The 20,220-nt window shown below is 38.3% G+C and overlaps 1 protein-coding gene across 2 annotated transcripts in view; it reads right to left on the bottom strand.

The window, feature by feature from the left end:
* Positions 1–20,220, bottom strand: part of JMJD1C (jumonji domain containing 1C) — a 274,686-nt gene that overhangs the window by 28,974 nt on the left and 225,492 nt on the right. For both annotated transcript variants that reach the window (XM_063434155.1, XM_063434156.1), the window contains exons 8-13: positions 17,877–19,540; positions 9,784–9,953; positions 6,561–8,770; positions 2,835–3,036; positions 1,183–1,397; positions 69–221 (exon numbers count right to left, since the gene is read on the bottom strand). In XM_063434155.1, coding sequence (XP_063290225.1) covers positions 69–221; positions 1,183–1,397; positions 2,835–3,036; positions 6,561–8,770; positions 9,784–9,953; positions 17,877–19,540 — 4,614 coding nt within the window. The remainder of the gene's footprint in view (positions 1–68; positions 222–1,182; positions 1,398–2,834; positions 3,037–6,560; positions 8,771–9,783; positions 9,954–17,876; positions 19,541–20,220) is intronic.

Here is a 20,220-nt window from a genome sequence, read left to right as displayed (position 1 = left end):
TAACTAAGCATTTATGGAAGAAGTTAAGATAAACAGAGTGCAGAAAGAGCCGCTTCATAGAAACTAACCTCGATAACTTTTTCTTTCCTTCGCTTTGTAACAATCTAGACAGACCACAAATCCACATTTCTGGCAGACCCAGTGAATGTTAAACAAGGTGGCTTCACAGGCATCGCACATCTCGCGAACACCTCGGACAGCTCGCTTCCAGGCTATTTTTGCTGAAATGCAGAACATTTTATACAAACATTAACATCTGCTCTCTACAAACATTTTCTTTATGAGACAGTTTTTCCTCCTCTGTGACCTTAGTTGGGGAGGTTTTGTCAATATACATTTCTTGTTAACCCTTTATGATTCAAAATGAGATATACATATATATTGACATCAAATATCTAAATAATAAATATATACAAGGTATAGATTGGAAAACATAATCCAACTGTTAGACGAATACACCTGACATTGTTCAATGCAGAGGCCCTAATCTAAATACACTGTCCAGGCCAGACTAACAATGGCGAGAATAACACGACCAGGAAGTAGCTGCCACCATTAAGCCCCTCTCCCAATGTTACTAGGTGGGTGGTTAGATAATAAGTGGGACAGTGCTTGGAGGCTGCTTGTGTGGTTGTCTGTATGTCAGGGAGCCTGCTTGTGTGGTTATCTGTATGTCGGGGAGGCTGCTTGTGTGGTTGTATGTCGGGGAGGCTGCTTGTGTGGTTGTCTGTATGTCGGGGAGGCTGCTTGTGTGGTTGTCTGTATGTCGGGGAGGCTGCTTGTGTGGTTGTCTGTATGTCGGGGAGGTGGTTTGTGTAGTTGTCTATATGTCAGGGAAGCTGCTTGTGTAGGAGAGAGGCTGTTGGATTGTGTGTGAATGGGGCCGTTTGTGAGTGCATGTAAATAGGGGCTAAATGTGGATAGCTGCTGTAGTGTGTGTATTGGGTATGATAGGGTCTTTAGTATGTGTTGTTGAGGAAAGGAACTGTAGGGAATATGTGGGGGATATGGGCTGTAGGCAACCTGTAGGCATTTGTTCCATGGCAGGAGAATGGGCTGGCCAGTGGGGAAGATCTTTGATCTCCCCACAAGTGCCGCCCCTCTGCAGTGTTCCGCTTGAATGCCTTGGTGGTCCTTATGGCAAATCCAGATATTTATAAGACCACAAAACGTATCCCTTACCATCTTTTTTCACCCATGACATTGCTGCCTTCTCGGATGTGACCAACTGACAGAATTTATCTCCTATGTAACCCAAGATATATTTAATTGTTTCTATGTCCAAATCATCATCTTCATAGTTTTCATGTGTCCACAAACTCAATGCTTCATCATCATACTGGTCAGGAGAGGAAAAGCCATCTATTCTCACCACACCATTTTTACTGAAGGATAACCTAAAACACAAAATAAGCATTCCAGATTTGTCATATGAGATGAGGGAGCAACAACTTGAATCAACCCTTTCTTTTTTTTTTTTTGCTTTCATTTGAACTATATGGATATAATGTATCACTCTCATAAACAGAGAAAGGCTTCCTATAGTATGCTACGTTACCACTACAAGGAAGAATAGGGGATAATTATTAAAGTGCTCTAAAAAATGTAAAAGGGGAGGACTCACCAAGAGTATGTTTGTGATGGTTCCGATGGTTTCCATGGTGATTGCTGATTTTAATACTAAAAACCACATTTTATAACACGACTTAATAAATAACTCATCCTTGGATTTTTGCAGGGAAAGAATGCAAAAAGGCAAAAGCGCTTCCTATTTAAACATACGTTTTAAAAAAAAGTTTGCTTTTTTTTTAATTCATAGAACACAAACTCATTTCTAATTTGAGGATACTGGCTTTCTTTTTACAAATCTGTACACACCCTTCTAAATTCCTTGTCCTTTGGAAATAGGGCACAATTTCATATAATGAAGACCAACAAGTTAACATTATAAATTGCATAATTAACATTACAATTAGCTGATTTCTACTTTTTCTTACGTTTAAATTTAGAATTATACAACTATGTCTTGACTGGTTGGAGGTAATAAAAATAAAATACAAACAAAGGGGCAAGGTAAGCAGTTGTCCACATGGAGTGTGGATTAGATGTTCATTTAGGTAGGTATGCATAGTAATTTATGCATTGCTAGTGAATTTGTAAATGAAAACATAATGCCTGAAATCTTGAGCTTAAGACGTAAGCTCCTCTTTGTGAGTGCATTTCCTTTTCTGTGTTAATATCATCCACTGTATATTACCAATACTGCTCTATTTGTTTTTTTTATTCTGTGTTCCCATATATTCATCACAGAATAACACATACAGCAATCATATCCAGTAGTGGGGATCAAACCACTACATGCGATTATAACCGGAGCTTGCGGTTGGCTCCACACCATGTGAGTGGGTTATTTATACATGACAGTTATAGGTCCTCACCTTTTTACATGATTTATCCGGTTGTATTTAGAAAAGGACAAAATCCAATGTATGGACTACTTGATGGTCAGATAATCACACAAATAACCTACCAGCAAATGGACAACTGTATACATACAAATGGCACGAATGTATCAGAGTCCAAGTTCAAGGAAAGAAACAGAGGAATGGACTGTGTAAGACCTCACTCAGAGACAGAGAAGCAATATGGAGATTTTTTTAGGCTACTTTATCTATCTATTGGGAAACCGAATGAATGCTCCCTTGGGCTTGGGCAAAACAAATATATATGAAAAATTTAAAAGTACACAAAAGATTGTGTTACAAAACATCACCACGGCACACTTGCTCAAGGGGTACATAATATGCTTTTAAGCATTGGTAGGTTATAATTACCTTCTAAAGTAATAGAATCTGCAAAATACTGGCGAATGAGTGGATTCTTCTCCTTTCTTGGTACGAATCAATCGACATTCTCTGCATTTCTGTAAATTTGGTCCAATCTCACAGCAAGAATCGTCTTGTAAAAAGGATTCTCCAGTCTGCTTGAGTTTCTTCACTTTCCGCCAATCCTTTAATACTGAGCGAGGTATGCCAGCTGTAACCACATCACAATGAATAAATCAGAGGAATTAGAAATGGTTTTCAAGTGATATTTACTTCTCCAACCAAGTAAACCAATTTTCACCCAAAACTGGGCTGGAGTTACATGTGGCAAGCTTGATGACCCTAAGTAATTGCTCTTGCATAAGACCATACCTTACAAGCCAGCCATTATTAATAACAAAATTTGCGAACTTGTAGAAAAACTAAATCAACACAATATGCATAATATCTGAATAACTTTACACCGAATTAGATAACATTGTGTGCGAATGACAAAGTGTAAACTGATTCAGGATGAATTCACACCTCACAGATCTTATCTGGTGTTTTAAGTCCATCTCTCACTGTTCACTTGAGTGGTGAAAACATTTAAAGCATCACTTTAACAGCACCACTAACATAAAGTGATGCATCTCAAATTGTTGTGTAAAAAGATGCATTAAAAGGTTGAAAAACCACATCCTGAAAATCATCTTAAAAATAAACGTTCGTAGTCTATTGAACCTCACACCACAGTAGTAAACCAGTACATCACTACATACAGGTCAAAACAGGATGAAGTGGCAAGGGTTTAAAAGACAAGTATTAGGGCCTCAATTTCAGTATTTTTGGACAAGTTTTCTTTAAATTATTTAATATTTTTGGAACAGCTTTTAAATGTATCCCCCCCCCCCCCCCCTATATTTAAATAAATCAATCATATGAATATAAAATATAGCAATATAAAAAACATAAAATTATATAAAAAAAAGATGTAAATATTAACTCATTTCAAAAGCTCATCCACAAATATTACATCAAGGCCTTGTTCCTGTAACATTTTGTAACCGTCTCATGGATTGTTACATTTTCCCGTGAATTGCTGCAGAATAAGTTGGAGCTATATAAAAGCTGATAATAAGGTCATACGTTTTCTATTTTTAAAAGTAACAGAACAAAAAAAAACCCCACAAAATTTGCTTACAACGCGGAAAGCTATGTTTAAATTTTTTTCTAAATATGTGTAAAATAATTTTCTAGTCGTCTTATGTGTTGAGTGAGAAGATCTTTGAAATTACATTTTATCTTCGTTTCCCTTTTTCAAGTAGTCACTTCAGCTACAAATCCTTATCTGCATTAAAGATGTGCTCTGAAAGTAACATCCATGACGACCACATTACAATAGGAGTATTTGAATTTGACATACTGCAAGCACTCTACGGCAGCCAGCAGAATCCATATCTACCACACGGGAATCTGCAATCAGGTTATCAATACTAAGGTTTCCAGGCACATTCAAATTAAAACAATATATGGACTAATCAAATTCAAGACACACAGGGGTTTTCAAAGTGAGAATTCCTAGTGAATTTCACATTGAAGGGCAAAGTAGCCGAACAGATCATTTTTTCATTTTGGCTATTTTTGAATTTGAACTTCACTTTAAAATAACATTGATAGTGTTAGAATTGAGAGGGTTCTTCCAACAGAAGCACATCCACATCCATTCCAACAATTTAAAAAAAAAAAAAAAAAAACATAAATTACATGAAAACATTATTACAGCATTTTGTTTTTTTTTTTTTAAGTATTTTCTACGTCTATAAAAAAGTATACACAAATAATAATGCCAATAGTACGATCATAATTACATATCAATAAAGTAGTTTGTCATACATTAGAAAATCTAGTATATACCAAACCGTGGTGCAGCTACAAATAGATTCATTACCAAGAATACAACGATTGAAGGAAAATGTGTCACTTTTGTAGATAAATCGTATGAAACGTTTTTCTCACATTATTTAAGCATTTGGAAAGCTTATTAAATCAAGGCCGTATTTAGAACATGGTTCAGCTGGCAGGTGTAAGCTACTGAAATCTACACTTTTGTACACTTAAAAATATTTCAAATGAAAATATGGCTCACTTGGATAGATCTTACAGTTGAGCCATCTAGGTCTAAAACATTAAATCTCCAACCATTCACGTTATCGAATAACCCTGAACAGCATTTGAAGGTCAAAATACACAACAAAACATGAACAGTAAAAATGTGACAATTTCTCTTTAATGGCTTAAAGTGCCAGCAGTTCTGATAACGCAAACATGTTGCAACAGACATGAGGTGATCCTGGCCTCCATTATAAAAAAAACTTCTCCTGTTCCCTCTAATCTTTCAAATCTATTACTTTTGGTAGTGTACTCGGTTATTCTTTGCCTGGTTTTTAATTGCAAGCTTGCTAATCTGATTTCCCACAGAACAGAAATGTTTGAAGTGCACTTATATTTCCAACTACATTCGAGTTCAGAGACATATGAAATATAGTCTGTTGTAACGCAAACAGACCGCTGCCTAAATTAAGTAGGCCAAATTTCCCCAACTAGCAAGTAGCTTCCTGAGGGGAACGGTTTCAATATGGCAATGATTTCACATATGGAATGATAGGAGATCTGCCGAAATACATCAATTGGTCCTGTTCATGATTTAATTGCAAATCTTCCCAGATAAAAAAAATTAGCTATGTTTTAGCCTCTAGAGAGTTAAACAGATTGTTTTCTTTGGCATGAGGACATTGTAAACCTAAGCAATTGTTGATTGGTTCATATAGGCCAGATGTTGTTCATTACAGATTGACAAATTCCCATTTGCTATGTAAAATCAGAGATTGCGTTCTGTTATTGGGTTCCACTATGATGCACACAGGAGGTATGGATTGCATACTGAATCAAGCGTGCAGGAATTAGCAATAACTAAAGTACAGTACTTAAAAGTTTTAAGCAAAGCATTGAAAAAAATATTACAAATATTGTTTGCTTCTTTTAAAGCCAAGTTCCTTTTAAATGACCTTGAGATTTGCAGAGAGCAGTCTGAACTTATCAAGATGAAAAAAGCTTTTCCACAAATGGACTTGGTCTGCTGAAAGCTGATAAGACACAGTGAATTGGGTCAAAAGCTATCCCTCTGCACTTTTTGTTTGAATCGTGAGAGAGAATGCGGCCACCTAAATTTAACTTTAAAGGGACAGGCATCCTTAAAGGTTTAGCCTCATTGACTAGAGCCAAAATGTCGTTCTAACTGCTACTAACATATATCTAAGGAAACACACACAGTACGCATGTATCCACACACTCACTTGCCAGAGATAATATAACAACTGACCAACAAGGAATAAAGTTTTTTTGTTTGGTCATGTTACCGTCAAACCTTTTCTTTCACCTCAAAAACATCAAAATGTATACCCTGGAATAACAAAACCCAATATATAGATCTATGTATCCTGTAAAAATAAACGCAGTTGAACACGCATATGAAAATAGCATTAAGTGAGGAATAAGTTCTATCTGTGAACAATGCTTTCATTCCTTATCCTTCTTTGAATGCTTGAAAGAGGTTAACAGAGCGGTATGAATTATGGAAGCATTCCAAGTAACAAAAGAGAGAAACTGACCCCATTGTATAAATAAAAACACATGCATTTCACATGAAGCCGGAAACCGCTTGTCTCCTGATCCCAGATTCCCAGATATACTTACTGCTGTTACTATTGCTCTGTAACTTCAGTTTGGTTCTTTCTTTGGCACTCCTGATAAGAATACCGTTGGGTTTTATTTCCTCCTCTTTGTCCGTGTCACCTTTTCGCCTTTGCATATCGTTTTGCTTTTTTTTGTATGTTGGCTTGGGCTGCCGTTTCAGTCTTTGTCCTGACTTGCTCTCACTTTCATCTGAGTCGTCGCTTTCCGAGCCAGATTCATAAGTCCTTTTAACTCTCTTCCTTGTAAGCCTATCTTGACCGGGAGACTTGTCATCCTGCGATCGGAGGTCTATGTTATTTTGGAGCTCGCTTGAAGTTGAAGCTATCAGATTCACAGTACAAGGCTTGATAATCTCAGACACAATAGTGCCCACTGCGCTTTCTGGTTTATTAGTGTTTTTATCCTCTTCTGAATGTCTAGTAAGCCAAGCCTTCTTTAGTTTGGTGTGGTAGTTCGGCTGGCTGCACTGGGAAGCTTGCCCACTGCCTGAAGTGCTAGTTGTGTTTGTGGAGCTGCAGGATGCATTACTGTCTGGAGAATTTGAGGCTTGAGAGATCTGATTTTTTACAACATTTGTTTCTGTATCGCTGACAGAGCTCTTCATCTGAGCTGCCGCCAATGCTGCTTTGTGCTTTTTTAAATGGATAAAATCACTAGAAGTAGAATAAGCAGCGTTGAGTTGAACGGCACTTGCAGTCTTGCTACTAACTAGGTTAACTGGAGTGGCAGCGTTGATTTTGCTCTCTTGAATTTGTGCAGCTGCGTGATTCACAGTCCTTGAGCTAGTGCTTTCTATCACTGTACAGGCCGAAACAGCGTTCGACAAAGAATAGGTTACTTCGGATCCACTGGAACTTGAAACACTTGTGGTTGTGGGGGCAGAGGTGGTCACGTCAGTTTTTGTACTGCACATTATATTAGTTCCAGGTGCAGCAGAACTGGAAATGCTATGTGAGGAGGCGTGAGAGTTCTTCTCAAAATGCACAGGACTGCTGTCTGAGTTCATAATTGGCTGGGCAATCCTTCCAGTCTCTCTGGCTTCCATAGGTTTCAAGCAATCTGCTTGATTTGTTCCAGCTGAGGATCTTTCGCCAACACGCTCCTTAGAGAGAAACTGAGTTGCTGGCATGCTCTCATACTTTGTACTGGATGGTGGGCGTACAATGACAGATGCTGTTGCAGCCTGCGCCTTCACATTATTTTTCTCTGGCAGCCACGCAACTTTGTTAAGGTTTTGCTTCTCAGTGGCCTTCCAAACATCCTGCATGTTCTTCTCTGCACCTTTCTTGTATGTTGCACTCCCTTCTTTAGGCTCAGGGACAAGCGTAGGAGGCTTCTGAAGTTCCTGGATTTTGCTCCCTGTGTTCACTGGCTGCACTGGCGTTAACGTAGGAGGGGAGAGGTTGCTGTAACTGGCGTCTTTTCGGTCTAGACTGTGATGAATTGGTGGATGGAAAACGGGTGCTCGATGCAGAGCAGGCATGCTACGGAGTGCATTGGGAGATGAAATGGACAACTGGGTTGGACTTCTACTATCACCTCTAAAGGAAGTAATCGTATGCGTTGTGACCTGCTGTGGAAGCTGCTCATTTACTTTATTGGCCAATCCTTCCTCAGGCTGGTGTTTAATTAATGGTGGCGGCTTGGACAATGAAGAGATATAAGAATTAAGCGTAGAAGAATTTGACACAGAAGGGCTTGCATTCTGCTTTTCAGAGTACAAATTGACTGGTTCCTTAGCAGAAAATGCTCTCGGAGGATCATTCACTACACTATTTGACAATGTTGTGAAATAGTTACTTTGAGGCAAACTTTGAGCTATGGAATTCTTAATTTTGTACAATTCTGATATAGGGCGCTCTACATTGTTCTCCTGTTTCACCGTATGACCCTGCGGGCTGCAAGGCACCATAGGAGTTGCTCTCGTGTAGCCGTCTCGTTCATTTTCATGTGCTTTCATTTTAACTGAATAAGAAGTTTCAATGTTCTCCTGGTGTATTCGCCTATGTTCTTCTTTGTATTTGTTGTTTCTTTCCCCAGTTTCCAGTGCTGGCCTTTGTAGCTTAGCGTGGCTCAAAACAGGCTCCATATAATTTCTATGTATATGGCTCTCTTTTCCTGTATGTGTTCGGCTATGTTCATGCTCAGCCTTTAAAGGTGCTGAAGAAATGGAGCGCAATGGTTCACTGTACGTTTTCTTCTCAATATCCCTGCTAAGAAAAGAATAGGTTTACTATAGCTTCAGTGAAATAAGTTATAGAAGAGAGCATGCAATCTAAAAACAGCCTGTCCCTTAAAGTGACAGTCTAAGCACCAAAGCAACATCCGCTTAATAGATCATGCCCCCGCTGTCTCACTGCACACATTATCTGCCATTAAATCACTTTGTTCGTCCCGAGCCGCAACTCCACTGCCTATGACTCACACACTGCCTTCAAGAGGCAAGTTTCATTTTTACAGCACAGAGTGTTTACTTCAAAGTTCTTAACTTGTGCTCTGATAAATTAACTTAAATCACACAGAGGGCTGCTGTAGGCTCACACCGTCTCCCTACACAGTTCCTGGAAAGGTTTATATTGTTTTAATTTCCCTTATTGCACAGTGTGTTTAATTAGAATGTCTTCACTCATGATCTGTTAATAGCCTGCTAGAACCTCCTGTGTATGAATAAAAGAGAGGTGTGACTAGGGTTACAAACAAAAGCGTTTTAACTCCTAAATGGCAGAGAATTGACACTGCCGGGGCATGGTATATACAATAAAATGTAGTTTTTTTGCTTATAATATCCCATTAACTAATCAATGTAAAAATATCAAGTTCTGTCATCTATACGGCACATGCTCTTGTACTGGATTTGGACATTTTCTGGTTTGATCATCAGTTATAATAAAATTCCATGTATTAAAGTCTGTATTATTTCATAATGAAAAATATATATAGGTAAATATAGGCAGTATTTTTAGGTCTATTTTCTCTATGGTCATATTATTATTAATATTATTATTTATATAGCGCCAGCAAATTCTGTTGCGCTGTACAATGTGCACTGATTATCTAACCAAAGAGCATGTGGGTAAGCAAAAGTTGTCGACTGTTCAGATATCATGTGCAAACGCCAGGCACCACAAACGTACATTTTGAGGTGGGTTTAGCCGTTCAATAAAATGTGCCACTACACAGGACACCATTTTGATATATAGTCACTTCTCAATTATTAACTTACTCTTTATGGTGGTCCGTTGTTGGTTTAGACAATGGTGGACTTGAATGTGTTGCGAGCTTAAGTGGTCGATGAGGATCTGCGCTGGACGGCCTTACTGGAAGATGACCCATTATTAGACCATCTGCTGAAGTTACAGGAGTAGGCTGGTGTAACCATGGACTGGCTGTGTTCTTTAACAGAAAAAAAAAAAAAAAATATGTTAAAAGGATGTAACAGAAAATATATCTCCAACTGAGGATGTAACGAAAAATATAACTCCAACTGAGAATTTACCAGTTTAATGATACAAACAATAATGTATATATCCATAAAGACTGTATACAAGCAAGGGATTTCCTGCTTATTATGCTTTGGCAGCCATGTACCTTTTTTTTTCTATCAGAGTTTTTTAGCGGACCAGAGTGCCCCTTTAATTACACACCAAACAAAATACACAGAAAACAATAAGCCATTTAAGACTTGCCCTAGTCTGCGTAAACCGTAAATAATACTGCCACGGTTTAGTACTATATAACTGAGATACACTCCAGGTGCATATCCAAATTCAGTAACTGAAAATAATTAAAAAGACGCACTCACATTCTAAGTTACTGCATTATATACATATCCCTGTGCTTTGCAGGAAGACCTGCCTAGACCAGCAAGTACAATACAAGGAATAGGACAATTTAACTTACAATTATAAATATAGGCAGCAAATACTGATAACAAGTGTTACCCTCCATTCCTTGATAGGTAAAAGCCAGATAATAGAACAAATACAGGTTGCGCCAAAGGACTATTTTCAAAAAGAAAACACAGTCCAAGGTATTCACAGTTCACAGATGGTATCTCTTCGCACTTGGATAGATTATGGACACAAAAAAGGAAATAAAAAATGACAAACAATAGTGTGTGGCATGTTTTTGGTATAAATAGTTCATACAGCAGAGATGTGTGGAATTCCATTCACATTTAGTGGAGATTTCAACCAGCTCCAGATTAAATAGTATATAGTGGTACAATAATTCAAAGTAAGAGAAAGAATCTTTCACTCACTATTGAGCACTAAGAGCACTCTTCACTCCTGTAATCTTTGATTATTGGTTATTTTCAGTTTTGGTAGGACCAGGAGGGGAGGACAGCTTCCATTGTTTGGGTTAACTTTTAGCATAGAACACCCATGAAAGTGTTGTCTAGGAGCTACAGTGTTTAGGTTTAGCAGGTGGATAGACCGGAACCGTACTTTACCGCAGTTATAGTGACTACTCACAGAGTCTAGCATAGAACATTTAGGTGTTTCCTAGGAGCTGCAGACTTTAGGCGTAGCGAGTCGATAATATAGGAGGTCTATTTTTATAGGTGGTAGTAACCACTGCATATTTCACTATAATACTGTTCTCCATATTATCTCCTTGTCTATCTATATATATTTACCCACCTTCTCTATTCCTACTTTTTGTGCAGTTTTCCGCTCAGTAGATGATGCCTATTCCACTACTTAGTGAAGCATCCCCATGTGATCTCATATTACTTTGTTTCTGTAAGATTTTACCTTTGGATGTTTTGAGTTATATTAGCAACCATAAGATATGCACAGTATAGGATTTTCCTAGGATTTATTTACCCACATATCTGGAGGTTACTGATTTGGTTCCCTAGCTTAGATACTTTGGACAAATTGTATCTTTTTACTTTGTTTGATTGCAATAAAGTTTAAATTATTTTTCATTTTAGATACTTTGTTCCAGTCAGCTCGCTAGTAGGGACTTTATGTCTATGTCCTACCAAGTTTTGTAGCTACATTGGTTAGCCTTTCACCACTATATTCCAATTTTTCCTATACCAGATAGGAATCCCCCATTGTCCTTTTGGGATTCCATTCCTGAACATTATAGTGGTGCAATCCTCACCGATGGATGTCTAGCTTTTACAACCTCTTCGGAAGCATAGACATGGATATAGAAGATAAAAGTAAAAATACACAATAGTGCTCTTTCGTGCAATGAGTCATTGGGATACCAAAAATAAGAAAAATAATTTTACTCATATTTTAGAGAGCAGTTGTACTGCTCTGAATTGTCAACATAGGTGGTACAATCCCCACCAAGGATGATGTGTTCAGCTGTTTTCCACAAGATGTTTCTTAACGTGCCAGAATCAAAATAAGTAATAAAAAATAGCAAAAAAAAACAAAACAGCCACAACCAGTATAAATGGGTGCCAAGTATACTTTATTGCTTAAAAACAGATACAAGAGTAAAAACACACAATGTGTTTTGCCTTGTATAGGGCTTTCTCAAGCTCTCTAATATAGGAGTAAAACTGCACCAGAGAGTACTAGTGTGCGTTTTTCTTTTATCTATTATATCTATGTCTTTGCTGCCGAAGAGTTTTAAATATCAAACATCCATCAGTTAGGATGCAACACTGTATGTGGTTTAATCCGGAGCTGGTTGGAAGCTCCACCAAAAGTGAGCGGAATTCCACAAATCTCTGCTGTACGTGCTAATTATATCAAAAACATACCACAATATTGTTTGTTGTGTTTTTATATCCTTACATGTGTCTAATATATCCAAGTGCGAAGTGAAACCATCTGTGAACTTGGAAACCTTGGATTGTGTTTTCTGCTGCAACCTTTGTTATATCGCTAGATCAGGAAGTGACTCAGTCGATGATGATGCTCACATAATTATCTGTAGGGAGCTCGATTTAACACATAAAATTATTAATGAGCACAGTAATGCTTTCTTGGAATAGTAGTCATATTGTGAGTTAACTAAAGAAAGTCAGAACATCCTGTACAGAAGTATTATTGAATAATATTTTTTATTATTTTTTTTAAATAGAGAAAACACTGCCACCCAGGAGAAAAGTACAAAATCCTAAACTACATATGGACACACTAGGCACTTTTGTGTATCTATTTACTAGTGTACAATTATATTTTAGCTCACAAAGCAATACTATTTTCTCAAAACACTTATGGTCTCTGTGATGGCCAGAAGTGCCTACATAATGCCACAATGCCAATAAGAGATTACATTTAAACCATGTGAATGGTTCAGGTATTTAATGTGAGGTTCAGGTAACTTACATCTTTTGTTAGGACAACACCAGCGTTATTTAGCTCTTATCACCACAAATATGTATACATTGATGGAGGCTTATTTCAAGTCATGGGTGATGCATTTTGGAACTGTTCTCTGGAACTGCAATGATTTACATTGCAGCACTAAGTGCAAAAGGGTCACAGCACCCAGACCACTTCCAGGAGCTGAAGTGGTCATAGTGCCTACAGTGTCCCTTTAAAGGAGAAATAAATTAATCAACTAAATGAAAGGGCATGCTGTGACATCTACAATGGAGGTGCTGGAATTAGTCTACAAAGCAGATTAAGAGACATGATGAACGTCTTATCTAATTTTAGTATTTCTGTAGTAGCTTGCCTACAGGTTGCGGATTGAATTCATTTGGATTACCTTGCCCACCCCCCTTACAATTTCTTTTAATTTTTTTATTATTCTACTTTGGATACCTGAGTTGGTAAACACAACTTTTAGAACCGGTTTCTTTAGTTCCATTTTTCACCTTATTATTATTATTTATATAGCGCCAGCAAATTCCGTAGCGCTGTACAATGGGTGGACTAACAGACACTTAATTGTAACCAGACAAATTGACGCACAGGAACAGAGGGGTTGAGGGCCCTTCTCAATGAGCTTAAATGCTAGAGGGAGTGCGGTATAGTGACACAAAGGGTATGAGTAGGGGTAATGAAATAAGTTGGTAGAAAAGCATTCACTGAGAACTTATTTTTGACAATTGCAGGAGAGGAGTCATGGGAAGGGGAGGGGGGGATAAAACAAAAATCTATTGTGTGATTTTTTTGTACACAATAGGCCAATTTTAACACATACAAAAAAATAAAACCCCTCTGATCCTGTAATCCAAGGAACAACGCCTGTTCCACCAAACATGTAAGTGTGGAGAAATGAGTAGAATGATCCCATCCAGAACCCTTGTTCTATAAAGCCTGTATAGCTTTTTGTTTTTGAAATAGAGATTCCATTGTTTTGATCTCACAGAATCAGCAAGCATCACAAACACTCCGCTGAGTATCATGCAAATACCTACATAATCTGCAGAAAATCCAACAAAAGAAATATGTAGCCATGCCGTGCAGGGAATCGCATCGTAAGCACTTGTCTATAGCAACGGAGGATGACAGGCATGTACTCATCTAGTAATCGGTAACAAAATAAATAAATAAAAATCACTCAAAGCTGCTGATATGCATCTTTGCTGGATGTTTCTTGGTAGGTCGGGAGGTGGAGCAGGTCGAGATTTCCCCAAGGGAAAGCAGAGCCATCACAGGCAGCAGCCTCTGACAGCACAATATTATTTATAGTTTGCAGGTTACAGGCATCACACCAAAGGGAGAGGAGAGAAGATTAAGTGTTCTCGCTACTGGCAGGCTCTAGAGATATTGGATCAGTAGCAGAAGACAATAGTGCTGATCAGATGGGTTTTAATAATCAAGAAAAGGCTTGACGTTAAGATAAATATCTATGTCCCTGATCATGGGGTGAAGGTGACTGCCCACATATGTTTGTTCCGCAGTAAAAGGGGAAAGCAGTGTACCCATTTATCTACTCATACAGCCCTGACCTCATGCTCAATAAAGTGTTTTATTTTTTTTATTCAAGTCTAGAAATGGAAGGGCCAACAGATAGTGATTTTGATTAATTTTTACCATCTTACATGAATAACACGGCTATGGCTCACTGAAGCAAACTTCACTTATTTGATCTCACAATCTTAAAGCTCTCAGCCAATCCAATGTGGGGCTATTGCGCATGCGCAGCAAAAAGCGACGCTGTGCCAATCGGCATCTCCTCACAGAGATACACTCAATTCATGCATCTCTATTGGGAACAATCAGCTCCTACATGCACACTGTGCAGCATTGAGATAGGAAGCACCTCTAGTGGCCGTCTGAGTGACTGCCACTAGAGCATTTATTGGCCAGCAATGTAAACACTGCCTTTTCTATGAAAAAAAAAACAGGGTGTACATGGATAGATCTGCAGGGACATGCTATAGACACCAGAATCACGACATTAAGCTGTAGTGGTCCTGGTGACTATGGTGTCCCTTTAAGGTTAAATAACTGAATTGGAAAAACTCTTAAGGTCAGCTGTGCTTCCATTATGGCTACTTTGATCTTAAATATGAAATTCACACTGAATTCCCAGCAGTTCTTATTTGAGTGAATAACCCCATTAGTTTTTTTTTATTAAGCTTTAGGTTCTCAGTTTACGCAGCATGTTCTGCAATACACATTTCTTATATCAACTTCTAGAGTTAAAGCTGAACCTGTTACACACCCTTAAAACAGAAAAGAATATCCTTGGTTCATACCCAGCACCCTATCTTTTCAAAGCAATTTGGCTATTATCCAACAGATATAATACCTTTGGTGCACAAATGGTTACATTTAAAGGAACACTATATCGTTAGAATTACAATTCTGTATACAGTGTTCCTGTCCCTGCTCTTACTCAGTCGTCGTCGTCCCCACCCACACACAATTAAAAAGTAAAAGATTTACTAACATTGGGCCCCTAAAGCACATGTGCAGTGAGTGCACGGAGCGACATTAAACATTTCCATAGGCAAGCATAGAATCAATGATTTCTTGGGGGGTTTTACTTAGTCAGTGCAGCGGAAGCACCTCTAGTGGTAGTCATAATGACAGCAAATAGAGGTGGACTTAACCCTCAATGTAAACACTGCAGTTTCTCAAACACACCATTGTTTTACATTGCAGGGTTAAGGAGGACAGAGACATTGCATCCAGAACACTTCATTGAGATGAAGTGGTCTGGGGATCTGGGAGACTATGGTGTTCCTTTACAGGTGATAAACTTGCGAATTACTATTTAAAAATAAAAATGGAAAAAATAAATAAACAATTTTTGTTTTTTAAATGAAGGTAATATAATATTATTTCTATTTAAGGGTGAGAAAGAAAACACCAGACAGCCTGTTTGCAGTAAGATCTGCAGCTTTTCACAGTGTTTGATCCGGACGGCTACACATGTGTTAAAGAGTTAATATAATTCGGGAACCAAATACCATATAACAGTTGAAAGAAAAATTATATATGACCACATATGGAAAAAATGTATGTTCTAAATTATTCTGCCAGATGTTTACATTGGTCGGCCTCACCAGAAGGATGCTATTATATCTGAAGAATGCTCCGAGCCAGGTTCAGCTCACTCTTTTTTTCCAGTTTCCCTAAAACTGCAGTTCATGTTCAGGATCCTGGCTCTCAAAAATAAACAGGCGATCGTATTAAGCTGCGCTCTGTGGGAATGTATGGTAAAAATTACAAGTTTTCACGAAGGTACAGCCTTTTTTGGAATCCACTTGGGATCTGAAAACATACGACTGCTGATTTATGCTTGTTCCAAAACTCTCCCTAGCCGCTGAAACATGAACCCATAAGAGGGGATACAATATCATTTTACAGATCTGAGATTTTCTGGGATAAAGACTTGTTTTTAACTTGAACTTTAACATTCATGGGGAACATTCACAACAGTGCGTGTGTGTATATATATATATATATATATATATATATATATATATATATATATATATATATGTGTGTGTGTGTGTGTGTGTACGGTTCTCATAGACTTGGTAATTAAATAATTTATCTCAATAAAATGTATTCAACGTACATTTACTCTACTTAAGACATGTTTGTGTGAAAATCTTTAAACCTGCTGAGATAAGGATATCATTCTAGAGGGCAGTGATGGCTAACCTTGACACCATAAATTGTTTCTGGACTACATTTCCCATGATGCTCAGCTAGCTTTTAGAAAATGTAGATGGTGGAAGTGCACTTAATCCTTTGTCATGGAATTCAGGGTGCTCTAGTGGATAAATCCCAGTACCAAATGGACCAAAAATAGAATTTGAATATAGAAAATTATCCAGGCACTCCAGCGAATTCCAAAATAGAGGCAATCTTTATTGGACCAAGGAACCAAAAAGCAACGTTTCAACCCCTTAGGGCCTTTGTCAAGCTTGACAAAGGCCCTAAGGGGTTGAAACGTTGCTTTTTGGTTCCTTGTTACAATAAAAATTGCCTCTATTTTGGAATTCGCTGGAGTGCCTGGATTATTTTCTATATTCAGCTAGCTTTTAGAGTCTAAAAGGAAAATGTAGTCCAGAAACAATCCATGGTGTCAAGGTTAGCCATCACTGGTATAGGAGATGGTTTCTACAAAGAGACACAAATTTATACTAAAAAAAAATCAATTGAGCTTCTCTCCTCTATAAAATCTTTCTTTGCCATCTTTTTAGATTGCAAGCTCACAAGCTGTATTCAACAAAAGTCAATGCGATACATAAACAAAGGTATCTGGAGCTTATAGTTTCATATCAAAGCAACAGTGACTGAATAACAACATACTACAGACACAGAGCTTCATACTCCAAGCTGGACAGAAGCTGTCTCAACCACGTCCACATCAAGAAACCGCAGAACAATCTAGAAGCCTTTATGTGGAGCAGATAAGAACATCAGGCATCACATGATCATCCAAAAAAAGGTACTATCCACAACAACAATACCACAAAGGCACTGCAACTCTACCTATGCCGTACAACGTCCATATCTCGTGCACAAAAATATACAGCAAGAGAAGTACTGATCAATGCACACAATTAAGTTCATGGTCAGAGAGTAGTTAAAGGATGCATGTAGCATCATGAAATTGCACTGATGTCGAATCCTGATCGACTCGTATAATTTTCAGTAACAAGGATAGAGCAATATGAATCCTTACTGAAGAGTATTATCCAAGACCATCAGGATAAAATTATTTGTTTCCATGCTAGCCAAAGGTCTGCTGGACCCTGGTTTCCACATAATAAAAGACTTCTCTTAAATTCTGTAACCTGAACGAGTTCAAAAATACAACATCCCCCAAGCATGTACTATTGTGCTGTCTGACACTATTGGAGTAAAAAACTAACATTCTCCAGAACATAATGTTAATAACCATTGCGTAGCATAGACATATTACCCTTCTAATTGTAGCCTCTGCATTGACGTGGTTTTCCGGATGCACCCATTTTGAGGATGGCAGGCCAAGACTTGAATAGGCATGGCTTCCATTTGGATACTGCCAGATAATTGGATAGAGTCCCAAAGGGTTGTAAGGACCTGGAGGGTGAGCTTGGCTCACGAGATGAGGTGGTTGGTGCTGTAACATTTGCTGCTGTTGCTGATGTGCAAGTGCCAGGTGGCTAAGGCTGCTGGCATGTGCGGTCTCCAGCTGCGGATGACCACCTATCAAAGAAGCTGGAGGCATACCAGGTAACACCGTCGGAAGCAAGTGAGGGTGGTGGACCGAATGGTGCGAGGTGCTTCCAAGTTGGTGAGCGCTCATAGCGGACATAGGCGTTTGGTTTGCTGAGGACGTCAACAAATGAGCATTGGCTGTTAGTGCCGAGTGATGGCTGTTTGGAGGTAAACATGTTCTGTGAGCTGGAGAGTGAATGGGGAAACTGTGCTGGTGCAAATAGGGCGATATGTGATTCGGTGCAGTCTCTGGTCCAACAAGTGCTGGGTCCCTGTAAACTGTGAATTGTTCATTCTTGTCTATAATAAGAGGACTTTTTGTAGACTCTATAGTACTCACTCTAGCAGCCACTGGGTGAAAGCTGGACCTATGTGTATCACAATCCAGTTTGCTTGCGGCTCTTGCGGAGCCTTGACTATTATGGTAATTCAACTTGTGTTTTACTGTATCCGGAGAATGTACAGAGCGAGACTTTAAAACATCGGGCGAAGAGTTGAACTTAATTTTACTAGACATTTCCGATATATGGGGTTTGGCCTTAAGCGCATCCAAAGTCTGTTTCTGAAGCCTCTTCTGCTCATCTGTTAAGGAAGTGCTACCGATGATAGAGGTGTGGTGTATTTTATCTCGGTCATGAGTCTCCTTTATAGACTGGGGTAGCTTTAACGTCCCAGAAAGTGCCAAATCTGCTTTATGGTTGACATTGTCATTCCAATTATGCTCCGAACTCTGCTTCTTTGAATCAGAAAAATTTGCAAATGAAGGTTTTGTATCAATACTTTGTACATCCATTTTGGTAGCAGACTGCAAGCTAAATCTATTTGAATTGTTGTCTTGCGGTGATTTGTTGGGATTGCTCTCCTTGCTTAAGACCACTAAATTTTTTGGCGTGGGAGGCTTGGTAATCTGCTCGTTCTGTAACAATCCCATAGTGTTGCACTTCTCCCCCAATTTATCTTGAACATTTGGTTTATTGGAATTCTGGTCATAAAGTGCTGTCTGTTCAGATAGAAGGAACTGAGGTTTTTCTTCTTGCAGCTGTACGTCAGCTGACTTCATTCTCTCTGCCTCTTGATGCTTTTTATCTTCCTGTATTTCATCCCAGGGAGAATGCCTATCTATTAGTGTCTGTTCCTCAGCCCCCTCGCTACTTTGGGCTTTTCCTTCGTCTCCATTTATCTTTGAAGTGTTCTTGGTTTTCAACTCATTCTCGGAATTTTGCTCAGAGGAAGAATCTATTATCCTTTTATTTGAATTTTCTGAGTCGCTGCTCTCCGAGTAATCAGAAATGTTGTCTGGACGCAGCCTTTTCAGAATTAATTTCTTTTCATCCTCTTCGGGTTTCCTTCTTTTGCTGTGAAAATGTTTGTTCCTTTTTAGATTTTCTGCAAAGAGACATATAAAAATCATTAACGCGTGCACCATGACCATTGAATGAATTCTGATTTCAAAATTATGAAATCTCAGTTAGGTGACTCATTCGCTTATAAGAGACATTAACAGAATGAACACAAAATCATTAAAAATGGGTTTCTAGATATGAGAAAAGAAAAAGAACAAACTAAACTTAGAACGTAAAACTTGCAATATTGCAAGTAATTAGCAGTTTTGTAAAATAAGTTAAACAAAAGGATTCCATTATTTGATATAGAATAGCACAAATTACGTGGGTCAATTTAAAAAGTAAAGAATAAAACAATTACCCCCTCTACCTGTTGATCCTTTATAAACATACCTGGGAATCCACAATGTTTATCCCAGAGACCTCGTGTTTGACATTTCATTACTATACCTGGAAACCAATTTCCTTCAACTAACGATCTCAAAACATCTATTAATAAGCAATCTATTAGATTACGTTCTACGGCAATATGCACTGTATAGAAGTTGAGTAGTACTGGTATCTGCTAGCAACATTACAGCAAGAAGCAGAGGTCATTAATCTCACAGTCCCTTCCTTTCAGAATGGAACAAAGTACATTTCTGCGATACTATCCAAAAAAAAAAAAAGGGACGGACAAAGTAATTTTGGGGAGAAGAAAGACAGGGGAAGTCAGATATAAAA

This window comes from Pelobates fuscus, chromosome 10 (assembly GCF_036172605.1).
Source record: "Pelobates fuscus isolate aPelFus1 chromosome 10, aPelFus1.pri, whole genome shotgun sequence".
NCBI lineage: Eukaryota > Metazoa > Chordata > Amphibia > Anura > Pelobatidae > Pelobates > Pelobates fuscus.
Note: the sequence above shows the minus strand (reverse complement) of the source record. Positions and strands in the feature narration are given on the sequence as shown.